This window comes from Paramormyrops kingsleyae, chromosome 3 (assembly GCF_048594095.1).
Source record: "Paramormyrops kingsleyae isolate MSU_618 chromosome 3, PKINGS_0.4, whole genome shotgun sequence".
Lineage (NCBI taxonomy): Eukaryota > Metazoa > Chordata > Actinopteri > Osteoglossiformes > Mormyridae > Paramormyrops > Paramormyrops kingsleyae.
The window spans coordinates 27,439,254-27,457,910 of NC_132799.1; the positions used below are offsets into that span (position 1 = coordinate 27,439,254).

The window sequence follows — 18,657 nt, forward strand, 5'->3', positions numbered from 1 at the left end:
ACCAATGCGGGATTTTACTGGGACATGTTTATTCGCTATTACTTCTTGGAAATCGCTTCATTTGCTCCGTATCGAAGGACCGTATACAGTTGAGTTATAGGTCAACAACAGAAGGGAGGATATTAACGTGCCACAAGATAATAGCCCAGGTTATCTTTAATGGGGCGCGGATGGATGTATACATTCCAGGAATGAACCCGGCATTGTCACGTTTACAGGCAATTTAGATGTGCTGGTGTTTGAAGTGCAGGACTGGGGGAATGTCTGTTAGACTCACACCAGTGATGGTGCCCCTTCTGCCCCCCCAATTGGCTGGCTCTTACCCCTTGGCTGTGCGATTCACAGGGAATCATCAGTGCTGCAAACTGGAATGTTGACTGAGTGGTAAGTCCTACAAAGCCACAAATAAGCCTGATGTTGGTCCCAGCCAAAAGAATGCCAGTGTCCTGGTAAACTGACCTGTTCTATTCAGTCACTGGTTGGTCTCCTTAGTGTAGCAGCTGGTTTAAAGATTTCCAACACAACAGGCTCAAATTCCCATACAAGAAGTGTCCATTTGCATGTTTTAAAACATCTGTTTGGTAAAATGTCAAATCTGACTGACAGTGGTGGAATTATAACAAGGGCAACAAAACATTGTCACTGTATGTCTGTAAAAAATTGGCCTGTCACTGGAATACATCCTCCAGGGTGGAGGGGTGGATGTCAGCCGCCTGCAGAGCCTGAAGGAGGCGCTGTACCGTGGCCTTGCGACCCGAGCGCTGTCTCCAGCGCACCAGGCCTGCCAACGCCTGGCCGTGTAGGCTGAGCGGGTGGCTTGCCCGGCACCTCTGCACCTCCCACAGGGGCAGGCCCAGGTCCAGCACCACCGATTCCCACTCCAGCCCGAGCCGGCCCGCCAGCCGGTTCAGATCCTGGTCCGTCGGAACCTTCTGCAATGTTGGCTCAGGAATAGCACACTGTTCTGGGAAAGGAAGAGACAAAGAAAGAAGAAACAACATTCATTAATAATAATAAAAAAAAAAAAGCAAGACGCTGTCTACTTATCAAGTTACAAGCACATAGAGGATAGCATCAAAACCACAAATAAAACATACTGTATGTTTCTTCCTGAATGGTTCATGTTCTGACTTTGGTAGTTGTTCAGTAGGGGTTAGATTGAGGCGAAAGTTCAAGTGAATCTGAAGAGGAGGTGGACTGGGTTGTCCCCCGGGCAGCGGGATGCGGTGGGTTGAGTTACGGGGTTAAGGCACCAGCCGTGGTGCCAAGCACTGCTGAGAGGAGTGCAAATCACCAGTGACACCATGCACGGCCTTCCTGGGAACGTTCCGTCTCACGCCGTACCCGCGATCAGGCAGGATAAAGTGCAGTGAAGAGAGACTTTTGGGACCATGTACACTGTAGCCTAAGCTGCTGGGTCTGACCGTCCAGCCTGCATTACGGTCGTCTTCAGTAGATGGGAGGCGTTTCCAGAAAGAAAGAAAAAAAAGCATCCTCCTTCATAACAATGGAGACCAACTGACCTTGGACACGGACAGATTACGGTCTGCACTAATGCTGTGGTCCAGGCAGGAGCAGGACGGTCTGACCGTAAGTAAAGTTAATGACCCATTTGGAGATGTAATCAGCTTTGGTGAAAGTTTTCATGGAAACCTGGTCAGAAACACCAAAAAAGTCAAAAGAGAATTCACTGCTATTCCTTAGTTGATATTTGATGCCTTATTAAGCAAAACACAAAGCAGATGTGCCTGGTAACAATTTGGTAAAATAAGACATGTAAGCATAAGTTAATAAAGAGTAAAACCAACTTTCTGCCTTATTTCTTATCTGGCCTGCCATCGGAAATTAAGTTTTGCACAGCAATGCACGACAAAAGTTTATTAACTTTTCCATTCAGCCCAAAGAATAGGAATCAGAATCGATTACTTGCAGACTCAATAAGACTGATTTATGTGATATTTCATCTTATGTTTCGGTCTAGTTTTGAATCCAATCCGCTCATTTCTTTGGTTCTCGTACGAGTACTTCTGCAGATCACCACTCACCAGAGAGTGTCATGCGGTTTTAATGCGGATCATAACATTGTTACGGGTGTTAATGCTATGAACTGGAAGGGAAACCAAAGTCTGTGAGGATATCTGTGAGCTAAGGGCCCATGTGCACACGCACCTCTGCACGTCACAGAGCTAGCGGCTGTATGGTTCGCCATCTACCGCGGTACCGTGTCTCATACTGTGCTGGTCAGTGGCTCTTGCCCAAGTTTACCCTGAAGTACAGTGGCGGCGATGTGGGAAACAGGGGCTACAACCGACACTCACTGAACTGTCACCTCCCTCCAAAAGCAGAACTCACAAAAAGCCTCAAATAAAATCACAACATGCTATGTCCTCTTTCAATTTCAAAAAATGAAAACAGCACGTGGATTCCCAGCATGCCTCGCTCTACCGCACAAATCACAAAAGTCTCTTAAAACCTAGATTTTTTTTTTCCAATGTTAGGTGTGTTTTGATGAAAAAAGTACTGCAAAATGCATCATGTTGGCTTCTCTTCTGGTGGTAATAATGAATGTGTAAAAGTCCACAGCGAAAACTAACATTTTAGTTTATGCACGTCGTACACCCAGCTTTAAACAGACAGAAAGTACAAAAGAAAACCTGATGTGGATCAACTAACTTACTGAAAGCTACTATTACTAACTTGCTAACAAAAGCTAGACCTACGCATAGCTTTATTTCAGAAGTCTGTTTTCTATTTTGGTGTCCCGAAGCTAAAATGATCATTCAGTTACTCATGCAAAAAGATCTTTAGTACTTGGAAAGCCGCACTTAGAAAACCATTCCCTTATAGCTGCTAGTGCTGTAGTTACGACTCCATTTCTGCTTTGCCTGTTCTCAACTAGCTGATGTTCCTTGAGAGAAGAGACACCTGAGAGAGAAATGAAAGGGCCACTGATCAGGAAAGTGAGGAAAAACAATATGGAAGGGGGCTGGGACGAGGCGAGGGCCGAGAGCAGGGCCCACGGCGTGTTTTACAGCCCTGGCGGACGGCCTCTTCCTTTGCCAAGGTTCCTGGAAAGCAGGCAGAGCGAGAGAGAAGCCGGCAGGCGCGGCACGCCAGCGAAAACAAACACTCCTCACTTTTACAGCCAATTATCATTACATCAGCTCATTCATCCAGAAGGGGAAGCCCGACTTCAAACGGCACGCTGCTGGACTCTCCGTCACTTCAAAGGCAACTGAGCCATCCGTGCCAAGGCTAGCTGCGTCCCTCATGTTACCAAACGTGAAAAGAGCCTTCTCTCTTCTGACAAGTGGCTAGTATGTATATACAACACACACACACACACATACACACACGCGCACATACACACACACGCACTCATACACACACACGCACTCACTCACACACACGCACTCACACATACACACACACGCACTCACACATACACACACGCACTCACTCACACACACGCACTCACACATACACACACGCACTCACTCACACACACGCACTCACACATACACACACACGCACTCACACATACACACACGCACTCACACATACACACGCGTACATACACACACACGCACTCACACACGCACTCACACATACACACACACGCACACACACACACATACACACACACGCACGCACACACACACACACACACACACACACACACACACCTCTAAAGGGACTGCGACCCTTGATGAAGACGAGCGAACAAAAACAAGGCAGCAATCCCAACATGAGGATATATTTAAATTTTCCATTAAATCATTAATAAAGGATAATGAGCTCCATATGTTGGAATTGATAAAAATTACACATTTCCGAAAGAATTATTGGCAGATCCAGGGTTCAGTACTTCATGTACCTGCAATTTCAAAGACACAATGATGTTTGGGGGTATTTTAGATGGGACCTTTCACAGAATCTTAAACAGAACTAGATAGATTCTGTGTATCAGACTAGCCTGTACAATTGAAAGCACAGATTTCCAACAGGATTCACATTTGTAGACATATGGTCATCAAAAATGGTTCATCCTGTGGTTAGTTACCTTTTTGGGGGTGATCTTCGCATGTGCTGGGATTCATTTGCTTCTGGATGGCTGCCTTACGGTCAATTCTTAGTCCCCTGGCAGAGGTTATAAATCTTTTTGGCTAAAATATCCTAGTATTTAAAGGAGCTCAATATGCTTTTGATCTTAACGACGACGCCAGCAGGCCAGGAAGCAAGACATCATGATATTGAAGATCCACCACCGTATTTTACGGCGGGTCACCGGAGGTCTTCATCAAAACTGCTGGCAGGTGAAACCAAAACACATTTTTCCATCCTCAGTGCCAACAGAATGCAGCTGGTAGCAAAGTCTCCGTCTCGGGAAACCTTTCCAGATTGGCCAGTGGCTCGGAGAATCATTTAATGGCAGGTTTGGAGAGCGGGGAACTCCAAGGCGAAACTGATTTCTGTAACGCTGCCGCTGTGGCTGCAGAGGGCCCTTGGCCTTTTCTCTGCCTTGCAAATCATCCTCTTCGCTGGGTATGCGAGCCAAAACGGCTTCTGCCGGCTCCTAGGCAAGAAGCCCACCCATCCAGTGATTTTAATTACAATAATGGAATGAAGTATGTCTTAATATAAAAATCCTTTGTTTTATCGGTTTATAGCCACTGCTTGATTTACAACCATTTTAGAATTTTACACTTCTCAGTCCCCCCCCCCCCCACAGTGATAATGAAAGACGAATTAATTTAAATGTATATTACTTCATTTTTATATCTTGATGAAACGAGATGCTGGAAAACAACAACAGGCCTTAGATAACCTTCTTTCCTCTGCGAAAAAAAATAAAAAAGTTAGTGTAATGCACTGGTGTAAAAAACTGCCTTTTTAAAAACAATCTTCATGGCTCAGCAGGAGGCCAATATCACACCTTCTCCGCAAGGCTCCCTTCACCGTGTTCACCTTGCTTCACTCCATTGAGCTTCTGACCCTCCCTAGACTGGGTCAGACCCGATCCAGACAGGTCAGAAAAGCAGCACAGCTGGTATGATGCAAAGACTCGTCTTTCGCCATCTCGCGATCCTCGTCTCTGCTGCAACTCCTTTCGGACTGTGGTGGCACCAGTCCTTCATCTCAGCAGCGTCTGGGCCTGCTAACCCTCTGCTTATGTACCTCTGTCGTGTGTTACCATACGGCCTGACTGGTGACACTCATAAGCGTCTCAAAGCTTGTCTACACTTGAAAGCAGCGGATGAGGCCCTAGTTCTACCTGCTGTGAGTTCAAAGATGGCCTCCTTACAGGAGAGCAGATAATTCATTTCTGTTTTTCTTTGGGGGCAGCATGGTGGTGCTGTCACCTCCTACCTCTGGGACCTGGGTTCGAGTCTCCGCCACAGCTCCATGTATGGAGTTTGCATGTTCTCCCCGTGTCATCACGTAGTTTCCTCCCACAGTCCAAAAACATGCTGAGGTTAATTGGAGTTACCAAATTGTCCACAGGTGCGCATATGTACGTGAGTGGTGTGTTGGCACTCCATCCTGGGTTGTTCTATGCTCTGCCCCCATAGCCTCTGGGATAGGTTCCAAACCCTCCACAACCATGAATAGGATAAGTGGTTTCAGAAAATGGATGGATGCTTCCCTGTGCTAAAGTGAGTTCTAAGCAATTTCTACATAAGAACTGACCTTACATTACCCATGCATATAGACAAACATAGTCTAGACTAATCTAATACTCATGGTCTCTCAGAAAACATTGGCTGCCTCGATAATGATTTAGCTTTAAGAATATGAAAATAAATTGGGGTTTTTTTGGTAAGACATGAAACTTTGGGGAAAATACTTAAAAAAATCTTCATTGTACTATAAATATGATTAGTAGAACAAGTACAAAGTTGCTTATTTCTGTCGTTAAATTACTGTTCACATAAAAAAGCTGAAATAACTGCCTGTCCTCCCCATTCATCCTCTCTGGTTTCCTAGAAAAGCGACCCCACAAAAGCGGAATTATTTTCTCCTCTCTTTTTTTTATTCCTGCTGTTCACCTCGAAACACAGAAAGGGAGCGGGCAGAGAGGGAGACCGGCCAGCAAATGGATTTAATTACATTTTTCCTAGAAAGGAGGATGCAGAGCAAGCGCTTGCCCTCAATAGAGGAGGAAATAAAACCCGTCAGAGAAACAGAGAAACCACACACATGGAGGGGGGGGGGCCTTAAAAGGTGCCCTGCAAAGCTTTTATTTTATCCACTTTCGTGAGAGATTATATTAACATATTGTTTTTTGTTTAAAACACGTTTTAAAACTGCGTTTTTTAACACGAACCACGTGCAAGGTTCAGTACGACGCGGTAAAACATTTATATATGCGCCGTTTTCTTAAGATCAGTCAGCTGTGTGCCGTACAGACAAAACAAGAGATTGGTTTAATACCAAAGGAAGTAGCCTTAACTTTAATCCTTTTAGTATCCTGAACGTCTAATTCTGCTAACGATTGTTAATTCTGTTATCTCTTACGTTATCGAAATCACTGGTTCTCAACCGTTTTTGCACTGCAACCAAATTTTTTTACTATGCCAGCTTAGTCTCAACCCTATATCAAGTAGGCCTAAAGGTTTAAAGTAACGCTATGACCAAGCACACAGTGCATTCTGCAATTTATACCAATCAATACCTATCGCACGAATCTGGTTGGATGTGCCAGTGAATTTCAAGTTAAGCATCTGTGGTTTGGGTTCATAGATTGGTCGTGTGTTCACTAGTTTTGCGCTAAGTATTGGCAGATCCAAGTCCCGTTTCTATTGGTTAATTCTAGAACTGGGGCTGGTAAATCTGATCGTGGATCAGCGTAGGAGCTTGCTGGTTTAAAAAATGCTTACATTTCCAACTCTGCCTCGCGACCCTTTCTGAGCTTGCCGTGACCCAGATCTGGGTCGCGACCCATGGGTTGAGAATCGCCGATTTTAAATTACTTATGGGGTACACTGAAGCATGACTTTCAGCTTCTTTGAGCAGAATCTCACATTCAATATAATATCTACTGAAAATAATTCAAATGGATAAGCAAGCAGCTCAATTTACCACATATGTACTATAATGGACATACATTGAGTTTAAAAATTACAGTATAAAAATATAATCAAAATATTTTGAACAATTCAGTTTGCGTGACAATTCATTCTCTAGAATAATTTATTTTATATGAATTATAACTAATCTTGTAATTTCATTGGGTGAACAAGGACTTGGCAGTCCTACCTGCTAAGGCTTGCTCGTTCACTGCCCGATCTTTCGGATCCTCCGCTTTCTGCTCTAACTTTTCCTTTACCCACCAGAACTCCTCCTCCAAGGACTTCAGAAACGCCTCAAAGGCCAGCGGACCCCGGGTGGGGAGGATATCCAGCAGCTTCAGTGTCTTCTTTTTGTTCGTTACATGAGACTGAATTTCTTCCACCTGACTTTCGGTTAAAATATCTTCCTGGTAAAGATACTGAACAATTGTATCGTCAATTAAAATTTGTTCAGAGAGATACAAACGATGCTTCCTAATGACTTCCTTGTGTCTCGGATCCATGTCCAATAAACATAATAGTAACTACAACTTGCGATATACATCTAATATCATACAAATTTGTTGGATTTAGCCTTTTAGCAGTGCATGTTCTTACGGTTAGTTAACCCGTCATTTCAAAATTAAATCGCAAAGATACACCCGCATTCATTCCATGATCATTATGGATATATCATGTACACTTAACTACACTTCGGATCACTGTATTTGTCAACATACAATGTTACTTCCTGGTGTCACACTAATAGTCATCCGGTCAAAACATAGGTATGGAATTAGTAATGCTTTTTGTAAACCTTATTTTTTACGTTACTATTAGTGTCTTATATCTATGCTTCATAATTATGGTTAAAACGGGTCTGAGACTTTGCGAGGAACGATCGATCGAACTGTAATGTCTGTATTTCTTACTTCCAAAAGAAGTACAACATTTAAAGCCATCAAAGAAAGGCTAATACGGTCTTACCTATGGTTACATGCACACGCATTTACATGTATGTAACGATTTCATTACCTTGCAACTAGTATATAAGGCTTGCACACTACCCCAACGCTTTTGATGCAGCTAATTTTAGGCTTACAATGGAATAATACAGATTTACCGTATGATTTCTTGCGTGAGCGTGAGAATCAGAAAGCGTCAGTGTCACGCCAGATGCGTGCAGTTTACTACCTTGTCCATTGCCGAAACTCCAAAACATATAATCAGTTGAATTTAATCTCATTTGATAAATGATTTAAAATTAAACTTTGGGCAGGTAAATTAATACACACTACTCAGTATAGTAGGTCATTGTTTTCTGTTTACCTATACTACCGCTGTGCCTAGTAAATAATGCAGACTAATTCTGCTGAGAATCCCTTGAAACCCGTTGAGGTATACCAGTCTTACTTCATTTGAGTCATCAGAAAACTTGAAAAAGAGACCTCTATTTGGCCAAATCCAGAGCAATTTTCAACAATGTAAATGTGAACTCTCGGAAGCTTACTACTCGTACTACAATCGTCGTTGGTGCCAATCTGAAAACATCGAAATTATTCAAAACGGAACATTTTGAAACGGCAGCTTATGTTATGCAGCCCTGCACCATAAATACATGGATTTAAGTATGTGTTAATTACCCGTGTTTTCCAGTTCTAGAGTTGCATATTTTACAGTTAATCATGGGGGATGAACCCCACCCTTCTGGAGCTCGTTTAACTCTAACACTTCCCAGTATATGCTGGTTTTTACGCTTATCCACCAGGACGTACTTATGCTCTGGATAATTAACCTGCATCGGTTTCTAACGGCATTAAACGCCATTCCCTGTTTATCCCACATACATCCTCGATCGTACCATGTGGTCTTCCTGGAACGTACTAGTACTGAAAGCTTAGAAAGTTTCAATAATCTTCTAACGTCAACTTGGTTTACTGGCAGGGCTACTTTTTAATATGTAGCTTTGTTCATCTTGCAGATAATCTTCCTCAGAGGCAACAGACATGCACTAATTAATTACAGAATTATAGTCTCATAAATGACAACAAAAGAGTAACTCCCAACAACTATGTGTCTGCCCTCAAGGAGGAAGCTGATCTACATCGATCCCAGATCACTGGGACTGGTAATACAGTCTTTATTTAGGTTTAAGTCACCCTACTTGACTGTAATCCAGCTAAATACCAAATTTTTAATATTCAATCCGATTGACTACTGAACACAATAAAATTGCGGATTTCAGGACACCCACACTGGCCATCAGCGATTAGTACTGAGTACGAGCATATGGGTTAAACAAATCATCTTTTTCATTGGCGAGGCTGAGGGGCGGATCGAGGAGATAATCAAAATAATCAGAGCTAAATAATAGTACAGTACTTACCATTACCGAAATCCGTAATTTTACAAACGAGATGCCGTGCTTAGTTTCTGTCTGCAACATAGTAGTTGTTGTTTAAAAATAATCATTAACAAACAATCTTCCCTTAACTTGTTTGTAAGACACGGGATACCGAAACAGAAAATGAGACTTTGTTAATGATGGTACTGAAAGTAATTTTATTTCTCACATTTTTTTTTCCGTAAACGATTGCTTTCAGGATTACAAACGGTGTTACCGGCTGCGCACTTCTGTGCCTGGATTCATTTGTTTTTGTAGTGTGCAAACGTTAAGAATTATGAATCCATGGACGGCATTAAAAAGGTTTAAATTAAAAAAGGATATTCACAAACCAAAATTAGAAAGAAATTATATACATCCACAATAGGATTACCTTACCCTACAATATTAAAACATGCATTACTCTACTCTTTCAAATATTTTTAAACCGACATCTAAATAAATACACCCAATCGCGGATTGAAATAAATTCAAGTTGGTGTTTATAATTAATGACTTTAATATCCAGTACTTGGACAAAAAAAAAACATAAGTTGATCTGTAGTATCTTCCACCATGTGATGTGATACAGTTTAAAACACATCTATTCATATTCAAGTCAGACACTTCAACTTCTTTTCAGGAAAATTGAGATAAATGTAAGGTTTGCTGGATATATATTCAGAAAGGCAGTAGAAAAAGGTGCAAGTGTGATGTATCCCAGATCAGTGAGAGTATGGGACACACACTGGTCTGGAAATGGCTTTCAAAATGAACAGTATAACAGACACAGATATTGAGCTGTGACTTCTCAATATTGCTTCTGGTTCATATACACTTGCATCACATAAAATCAATTTAGATTTTTTTTCCTTATTTGATCACAGTACAAAAAAAACCCTACAAAATAAGACATAAAACTGTCATATACACAAAGCTACATAGCCACATCTCAGAAGATGCCACCTGTCATGTGACAGTGATCTCTCCAATCACACGTGATAGACGTAGTCCCTCAAATAGTCTTTCAGCCGATTGGGCAGGGGAAGTTCCTGGACCTGCCTGGTGGCTTTGTTGATGGAGATGCGACAGAGGTGCTGTAGTGAGGGCAAGGTCGCATAGACGGGTTGGGTCAGGAGTAGCTGCACCGTGCCATTTGGCGGAACCAGAGGGTCACCACCGCACCCCTTCCAGGAAGTCCTGGACAGGAGAACATAGTGTTCCACCAGGTGCACCACACTGTCAAACTGCTTCAGCTTCGGTTTCACCAGCACGACTGAGTCCAACTTGAACTTTCCATCCTTGTACTCTATGCGCAGGTTGGTGGGCCCCGCGGAGGTCATGGCAGAGATGGTGAACAGGTAGTCCTGCTGGGAGCTGTCACGCACCAGGAAGGTACCTTCTGAGGCGTCCTGAAGGATCTTTTTGGCTTCGTTGGCAGTGAGGCTACCCCAGTACCAGCCTAGAGAGGAAGCAAACCAGAGAGATAAACATGCCAGTGTCCACCTACAAAACGAAAGTGCACTGCGGCGCAGCATAGGCTTCCCTGTCCAGTTTACTGGGGTTGCATTACCAAAAAAAAAGTAAAAATGGTGTTTTTAGTCTTTTTTAAGTTGGTGCTGAGTGTGGCTCTGTGGGGCAGGACTCTGTGCTCATAATTACCAGGTCGCCGATTCAAATCCTGCGGAAGGCAGAGCAATCTCACCGCTGGGCCCTCGAGCAAGACCCATAACCCCACCTGCTCCGGAGACTGGCTATCCCAGAGACCGGCTATCCCGGCTATATGTCGCTTTGGATAAACGAGTCTGGCAAATAAATACATATAAATGTTAACCACCTTTTTTTTTAAATTATAATTTTTATATGAGCCACACTCATTAGACCACCAAGGAATTCTTTGCAGTAATACTCAGGGGTTTTTATTTCTCTAACAGACAACTCCGAGGAGAAGAAACCTGGAAACAGACAACTGGGAATAAAATATTTAATTGATGGGATGAACTCGTGCTCAGGGACTTTCTCGTAGTGTTTAATGTAAAAAAAAAAAAAAAAAAAAGTAAAAAGAAAAAAAGGTCATATACTGCCGTGGTAAATTTTATTCTTGTCTGCACATGAGGAAAGGAATGCGGAGCTGAACAAAAAACCGCGACGCTGCGCCGGAGGTGCAGGCTGCTCAACTAGCGGTTAACAGGAGCGACAAGGCAGCGTTTAGCACTGAGCAAGCAGAACACAGATAAATAAGACGGTGCACTATGTCGGCATACCAAGACGACGCAATTTAGATGGTCAGTCACAAAATGACCCCCCCCCCCTATTTTTTAATAACAGCAGCCTTTGTACACGGTAAGGGCAGGTCCACCTGCTTCCCTCCCAGATTCACACCTTGTCCTGAACAGGTCCTCCGCTATTCGGCAGCATCATTTTGTCTTTATCCCGTCCGTTTGCTAATTGTCTTCCAGCCAAAAAAATAGACAGTTAATATACCTTTTGAATGCTGCTTGATCATAGTGTCTCAGCTGCCCTGGATGGAATAGCACTTTGAAACATGCATGGTTGTGTGAAAACGATGAAATGGTGTCTTACATCTACAAGGTCCAGGTTCACAGTGGGGTGCTAATTCCAGAACAAAGCTCACAAACATATTGGAAATACATATAATACTGGAAACCCATCCATCCATCCATCCATCCATCCATCCTCTCATTATTTAACCTGGTAAGAGCTGAGTTCTTGGAAATGAAGTCATAGTTTAAACCTAGTGCCAATTTATTACTATAATGTTAATATAAACCGTAATATTTAGTGGAATGCTTCCCATTCTTTGTAAATGGCTGTCTTGATTAAAAAGCTATAAGGAAATGAGGAGCACTGGAGATTACACTTAAAATATAGTAAAATCATTACGTACACTAGTGGCCAAAATTGTGGAAACACAATTATTAGAGATTGTAAAACTTTATTCCAGATACTCTAGTTAAATCGTCCAATGTATGATATTTGTAAACATGCTTTGATTGTTTATAAACATTACCGCCAATATTCGTCTAGCAATTTTAAAGCGTGATGCCAAAAATGCGAGGCGTTTCCACAATCTTGGCCACTAGTGTAAATGTAAAGGACATAGTTCAGAAAAGTAGTACAGCAATAAATCATGTATAATGCTTAACACATACATTTGTCTGGATTTGTTTCCAATGTAATTAACCTCTTTCTTTGCCTGTTAAAGTTTTATGACTTGTTTATTATTTAGAAGAAATGAAATGAAAGTTTGCCGATCCTACTCAAGCAGGAACAGCAGGCTGCGGGCCAGATCTGGCCTTACCGTAGCTCCGTTTTATTTATCGTGCCCTCCAGCACACAGGTCAATACATGCTTAACGTTCACGGAGATAAACAGAGCCAGCACCTTCGTTTGAGATTAGCCACCATTCAAGCCCTGATATGCTTCTTGCAGGTGGATTGTTTACCCGTTTAATTGTACATACCCACCAGATCAACCAAAAGGATTTTTAAAAACGCAACTGATTTTAAATAAAATAAAACGCACACGCTGAATTACAAAAAGATGAATTTATGCATATGTATTGTCTCAGTTGCTTTTCACTGCGCCTTTCCCCCTATCTATTATTCATGTGAGGTTTGTGTATCAGAAAAAGATTCTAAGAGATTTGCAGTCAAGAACCACATTTCATTCCTGGAGTATCACTACATGCGAGATCAATTCCAAGAAAAATTCCGCGGAACTGGTTAAAAGTTAGGAGACGGAAATTTTACTCTTTTATTTTTCCCACCATCTCAAACTCCAAGAAAAGAAGATACACGAAGACATTTGAAAACCCACACACAATACGCCTAAATCTCAATATTATAATTTAAGAAAGAAATGCAAGAACGTGAGTTTTTGGTTTAAAATTACGTCCGTTCCTCAGAAATAATAAGCAAACGTTAATAGAGAAAGAACAACAGAAATAACTGAATACTCCGGTGGAAGTAAATGCTCTCAGTACATGCATGTACTTCTTCGGTGTGGCGGGAAGCCAATCACGAAAAGGGAAAAGCACAGATCACATATTTTGTGACGCCGTTTCATTGGTATTCGTTAATATATTATATTTGTGGGGAAAAAACGAATACATGGGTAGTGATGAATTAAATGGGAATATTTGTAGACGAGGAGATATACCTTTAACTGAAATATACAAATTAATTTGACATAAGAAGCATAAGATATATAGCGTGTGCACGAGAATGCAGGAGGACACCTTCCACACAGGCAATGACCCCATAATAAACGCTGTGTCTGAACCGTTATTATAGGACCGAAGTAGATAGAAGTAGGCTACCTGTTTTTTTCAGCTCCCTCATAGCTGCGGCGACGCGGTTCTGATCGGAATCTAGCGCCCGGGATCCGGTCTCAGATCTCCTTCGATTCTCGATAGATTCCGTGGAGTCAGAGGAATGGTAGGTCATTGGAAAACTCCAGGAAGAAAGCCGAAATACATCCAACGAATCCAACAGCTCGCCAACAAAGTATACACTCCCGTATCGTCCATTCAATTTGATAACAGTCTGAGAGGCGTAGGTTCCACCTATAACAAAAGCGGGATTTATGTATTAGTATATTACAAAATTCCCTATACAGGTATGTGTCAAGACACTATTTATAGACACTGACGCAAAATGCAGTAGATAAGACATACTTTGGACCACACACGTCTCAACCAGGTTTGAAGGCGCATCTGGCGGACAAGTTCGATAGTAAAAAAACAAAATCAAATATAAAATCAGATATGAGACAGGGTACATACAACTGTTGTACTTCACTTCCTTTTTTAAAGATGTGTTTCTGTTTGAACAAATGCTTGTAATACCTGCAGCATTAGGCTATTGAAATAAAATAACTTTGTTTCTGGGAACCCGTTTAATTTGCATTCTAATACAATTCTATATGTACACCGACACCGCAGAATCCCAACACCTAAACCCCACGTCTAGCCAACGCATTCTGCGTCCTGCTGTGCCTGTCGCGTTTCAGTCGTGACAGAATTTGTTTCATATAACTAGCCTAGGAATAACCGCAGCAATAACAGTACATAAATAAATAACCCTAGGTTTAATGTCCAGGAAGAGTTATCATGCAAGGTGTTATAAATATATAATTACCTCTTATCAGAGTGGTCGAGCCATTTTACTACTGCTCGAGACAGTAATAAACATTGTTTTTCCCCCCAGGAGAATAAAAAGCAACCTTACCTCAGATATCAGGATCATTATAATGGTACAGATCTCATTAGACCAAGTCCAAGACATATAATTCAAAGTCCGGGCAAAAAAAAAAATCACAATCCTCACCTTAAGCAGCCTTTGCACGGACATGTCGGCAGGCGCGCTTATTCTCTCATGGAGACGCCTGGTGCGAATTAAGCAGCCTGTCTAAATAACGCGCACAATGCAAATTAACCCCAACATTTCCTTTTTTGTCAGCCGGATTGGGTTTCGGGGGAACAATGACAAGTGTCTGGCCGGGACGGTCGGATGTCTGCGCTGTCCGGAGTAACGTTTCCAATAATGTCAATAATAATAATAAAAAAGCACCGTGCAAACTAACAGCGTAAAAAGGGGCCCCAGCGCCCCGCGCTCCGCCGCGTTTTCAGCACCATCGTCCCCTTCGCTTTGGTGTCTTTTTTTCTACCCGTAATCCGTTTTGAACACAAGAGGCCGATTTCCAAGAACTTTCCAGGAATCGCGTCACGTGACGGAGAGCGAGATATTTTTAAGGTGGTTCCATATCATGCAGTCCAGGAAAACGTCCCATTCGACCGCATATCGAGTACTGATACTCAAATATGACAAAAATTAATGAAAAATCAATTGGCAAATAACGTATGGAATAGATGTCTGGCCACATTCTTTGAAGTGCCATGACTTGCAAGACTACAACTCCCTTATGATCGGCGCTACCCAAAAACTAACAGCTGAAGTATAATGTAACTATTCACGACACGCGATATTCCAATTTACGTCCCCATTCAGCTTTATTATATTTTTTACATTAAAATGAATGCCTTAATCTGTTACTATATGACAATTGGAGACAAACATTTCCGTTCTGATTTCTAATTTAAAAATGTATTTAATGTACAAAGCCAGAGGACGCTATCTCCGGTTTGTTTATGTTTAAGTACATAAATAAGCCTAAAATATACACAAAACAAAATCAAACCGACGTGCATTTACGCATTTCAGATTTATATTTTATATTTTTACCAGGTCTTAAATTAATTTGTTGTTCTTGTAGCGCAGCTTGTGCCGTTTAAAAAGCCGCCGCGATATAGCTACACATTAGCATCAGTTTATTTTTCAGGAATCACCGATTTGTATAACAGTAAAACAAAATTTATGTTCCAGTGTCAAAACTTTTTACAAAAACCTAAAAGATTTTGTTCCAGAATACTTCCTTAAGACACTTTTACTTTTAAATTGGCTATAAGAAACCAAGAAAAACGGCTTGTTATCTAAATTAAACACACGTTTTTGTGTCTCATATACTTTTCATAATACAGTTTAATTCGTCAGTTCAAAATATCGTATAAGATGTATAACGTAAACGAAAAGCGCAACAACAAAGGGAATAGCGGTGCCGTAAACTTAGGATAATAATTTAATATTTTGAAGGTATAAAATCCTTGAATCCATACACACCATATATTTTTTGCCGTATCCAAACGTACAGAACATTCAGACCTATTTATCACCAAGGACGCGATTTGGTGATATTTCATAGACATGGAATATTGGTAAGTCACATCACAATGTAATAGCTTTTTTAAGCATTAGTCCATCAGTTGAAAATATGTTACACAGGCCCCCATCTGATTAAGCATCAAAGAAACGAAAATCTGTCTCTTATACAGTCGTAATCTGCAGTGAACACCGCTATATACCGCGCACGTCTTTTAAGGCTGAATTTTGGGGATGAGCAGTTTTGTTGTTCTCATATCTCACATTTTCTCGTTTTATATTCTTGCCCAGTAATATTAATTCACTTATTTACAAATTCTGAAGAAATCCACTCCGTGGAAAACAGACGTATTTCGGTTTTATTTTAAGCCGACTTGCCAAACAATACTTAAGTGTACAGTTTTCACCAAATTCGTCACGTCGGATACCGTCCTCTGGAAAAGAATATCTCCATCTAACTTCAGTTTCTGGCATATATTGATGCTGTTAAATCAGAACAGGCTATGTCAGAATTCCACGCCGATTTTTTGGGCCGTTATAAAACCCTGCGTTGAGCTTCTTGTGTTATACTTTATTTATTAATCGCGTGTTTTTTCTTCCCCTTGTTCAGCTGTAACATTTCGAAAATGTGCGGCGTTTGATGAGCCGTGACAAGCTAATTGCATATAATCCAGCAAGCTGATACATGAATGTCCGTCATTTCATCGTGTTTGTAGTCAGGAAAATATTAACTATTTGCACAATGAAAGAACACATCAAAGTGGAAAAAAACAATGAAAGCAGACTAATATTAAGCCTACAAGAAAATTCAAAATAATACACTTCATAGGTTTACGTTGAAATGTAGGCCTATTGGCAATCAATATGTGATCGAAATGGTTTTAAAGTGAAATAAAACTAAAACATCTTTAGAAGTTGAAACACGTGCTGACTTGAATCTAAACTCAAAATTAACATTCATTTACAATGTAACATAAATCAGTTTAATAATGTCTTAAAGCGTGACGTAAAGATACCGTAGAGGATAGTTCACTATAGTTCAAGGCTGCTTTAAATGACAGCTACTAGACTATTCCACTCATCCTATACTTGTAATCCCTCCAGGTTTTTTTAAGATTCCTAGAAAAATTGTTTTGGGAAAACAGGAGTTTCCGTAGGGTATTTCGTGGAAATGTATGAGTGTTGGACGCTCTCCCATCGCAGCCCAGTAAAACGTCGCTATTTAGCGAGCATGGTTTTAGTCAAAAGAATGCATTATTTAATGGGTGGAAAGGAGAAAGACTTCATTTCATTCAACGATTTTATGTCTATTTGTGGTAAGATGCACAAAGGCATCATTTCATTTTGAGGCTAGGTTGGGGAACTGTGGACTTCAATTTTCTAAACATACGAGGATAAACAAAATAATACCAGATTCATATTTATAATTTTAATAAAAGTCTTAATGGGCTACTTCATGATAACGATCTAGTTTTCGGTAGATCAGTAGTGAATACAAGGATCAAATTCCGCAGATCAAAGTCGGTGCGTATAACGTATTAAGGAAAGAAATATTCTCATGGTGATCCGTTTTTAGGAAAATGGTTAATCCTTACACATTGCAGTTATTTGAGAATCTGACAGCTCACTCACACCGTAAGTATAAAGCCGGTTTTCCGCATTCCGCACTGACACACAACACGCAACACTGCTTCCTTTACCGGTCTCACTTGTGGGCAGCTTCTCTTCACTGTACCACCAGTTTGTTCATTACCCGACTTTTAAATATTCCTTCTACATCCAATTTTATTCTTACTGGCATTTGCCCCTATTATAGCGGGGTATACTTGCTTTTTTGCGCCCTCTTGAAAACAAAAAGCCGGACCATTACCCTGAATCCCCCGTCAGTAGTTCTAATAGAGAAATGTAAGAAGCCCACCCGCCAACAAAAAAAGGTTTAGTGTCCCCAAAACCGTGTGTTGGATAAGCAGAAAGATGGTTAAATGGATGGACTTTAATTCATGGCCCCGGAAAAAGGTTCAGTTCAGAACATAAACGTGTATTCGATAATTGGTTTAAAACTTCAAATAATTAGTCTTCTTTTTCTTCTAATAATTCCCGAAATGTTAATACTGTGAGTAACTGTAGGCCTTAAATTGCAAATTACGGCTCACTACCGCCACCCTGTGGCGAAAAAGCAGAGCGCACATTCCTTAGATGCGCCTGGGGCACGAAGCAGTATTTGAGACGTCTCCTACTTTACCAAAAATTTTAACTGGCCGCGTGTTGTGCCTCTGTATAACTCGTAAAGATGTCTACTCTGTTTACCACGCACTGTTCAGATCCATTTCAGTATCTCGGTAGACGCTTCCTCATTTATGGAGACATGCTGATATATATATATCTGTATGTATATAATATGTACATAATATGTGTACCATTAAATGACATTAAATGATGTGCAAGTAGACAACTCTAAATGGGAGTGTGAGCATCCATATTA

The 18,657-nt window shown here is 41.1% G+C and overlaps 2 protein-coding genes across 6 annotated transcripts; both read right to left on the reverse strand.

Moving 5' to 3' along the window:
- Positions 1-5: 5 nt before the first annotated feature.
- On the reverse strand, positions 6-8,270 carry cradd (CASP2 and RIPK1 domain containing adaptor with death domain). 3 transcript variants are annotated; one of them, XM_023812692.2, is made up of 3 exons: positions 8,247-8,270; positions 7,261-7,492; positions 6-964 (listed from the first exon to the last, which is right to left on the reverse strand). In XM_023812692.2, exons 1-3 carry the CDS (start codon positions 8,253-8,255, stop codon positions 669-671), a joined length of 537 nt encoding a protein of 178 aa, XP_023668460.1. In that variant the 5' UTR covers positions 8,256-8,270; the 3' UTR covers positions 6-668. The 3 variants fall into 3 exon arrangements, with proteins under 3 accessions (XP_023668460.1, XP_023668459.1, XP_023668457.1); XM_023812691.2 differs by lacking the exon at positions 8,247-8,270 and adding an exon at positions 7,793-8,057; XM_023812689.2 differs by lacking the exon at positions 8,247-8,270 and having other exon boundaries at positions 7,261-7,786.
- Positions 8,271-9,586: 1,316 nt separating this feature from the next.
- socs2 (suppressor of cytokine signaling 2) lies at positions 9,587-15,197 on the reverse strand. 3 transcript variants are annotated; one of them, XM_023812695.2, is made up of 4 exons: positions 14,787-15,197; positions 14,135-14,173; positions 13,778-14,023; positions 9,587-10,897 (listed from the first exon to the last, which is right to left on the reverse strand). In XM_023812695.2, exons 3-4 carry the CDS (start codon positions 13,902-13,904, stop codon positions 10,428-10,430), a joined length of 597 nt encoding a protein of 198 aa, XP_023668463.1. In that variant the 5' UTR covers positions 13,905-14,023; positions 14,135-14,173; positions 14,787-15,197; the 3' UTR covers positions 9,587-10,427. The 3 variants fall into 3 exon arrangements, with proteins under 3 accessions (XP_023668463.1, XP_023668461.1, XP_023668462.1); XM_023812693.2 differs by lacking the exon at positions 14,135-14,173 and having other exon boundaries at positions 14,787-15,195; XM_023812694.2 differs by lacking the exon at positions 14,135-14,173 and having other exon boundaries at positions 14,688-14,795.
- Positions 15,198-18,657: the final 3,460 nt, after the last annotated feature.

What these genes read in the sequence shown, in the direction of transcription:
- cradd (XM_023812689.2), bottom strand. Translation starts at nt 7,576, where the DNA reads ATGGATCCGAGACACAAGGAAGTCATTAGGAAGCATCGTTTGTATCTC. An exon ending in GAACGAGCAAGCCTTAGCAG is followed by an intron (nt 965 to 7,260) that starts GTAGGACTGCCA and finishes TTCCTTTCCCAG; the next exon opens with AACAGTGTGCTATTCCTGAG.
- socs2 (XM_023812695.2), bottom strand. Translation starts at nt 13,904, where the DNA reads ATGACCTACCATTCCTCTGACTCCACGGAATCTATCGAGAATCGAAGG. An exon ending in GAGGGAGCTGAAAAAAACAG is followed by an intron (nt 10,898 to 13,777) that starts GTAGCCTACTTC and finishes CTTCCTCTCTAG; the next exon opens with GCTGGTACTGGGGTAGCCTC.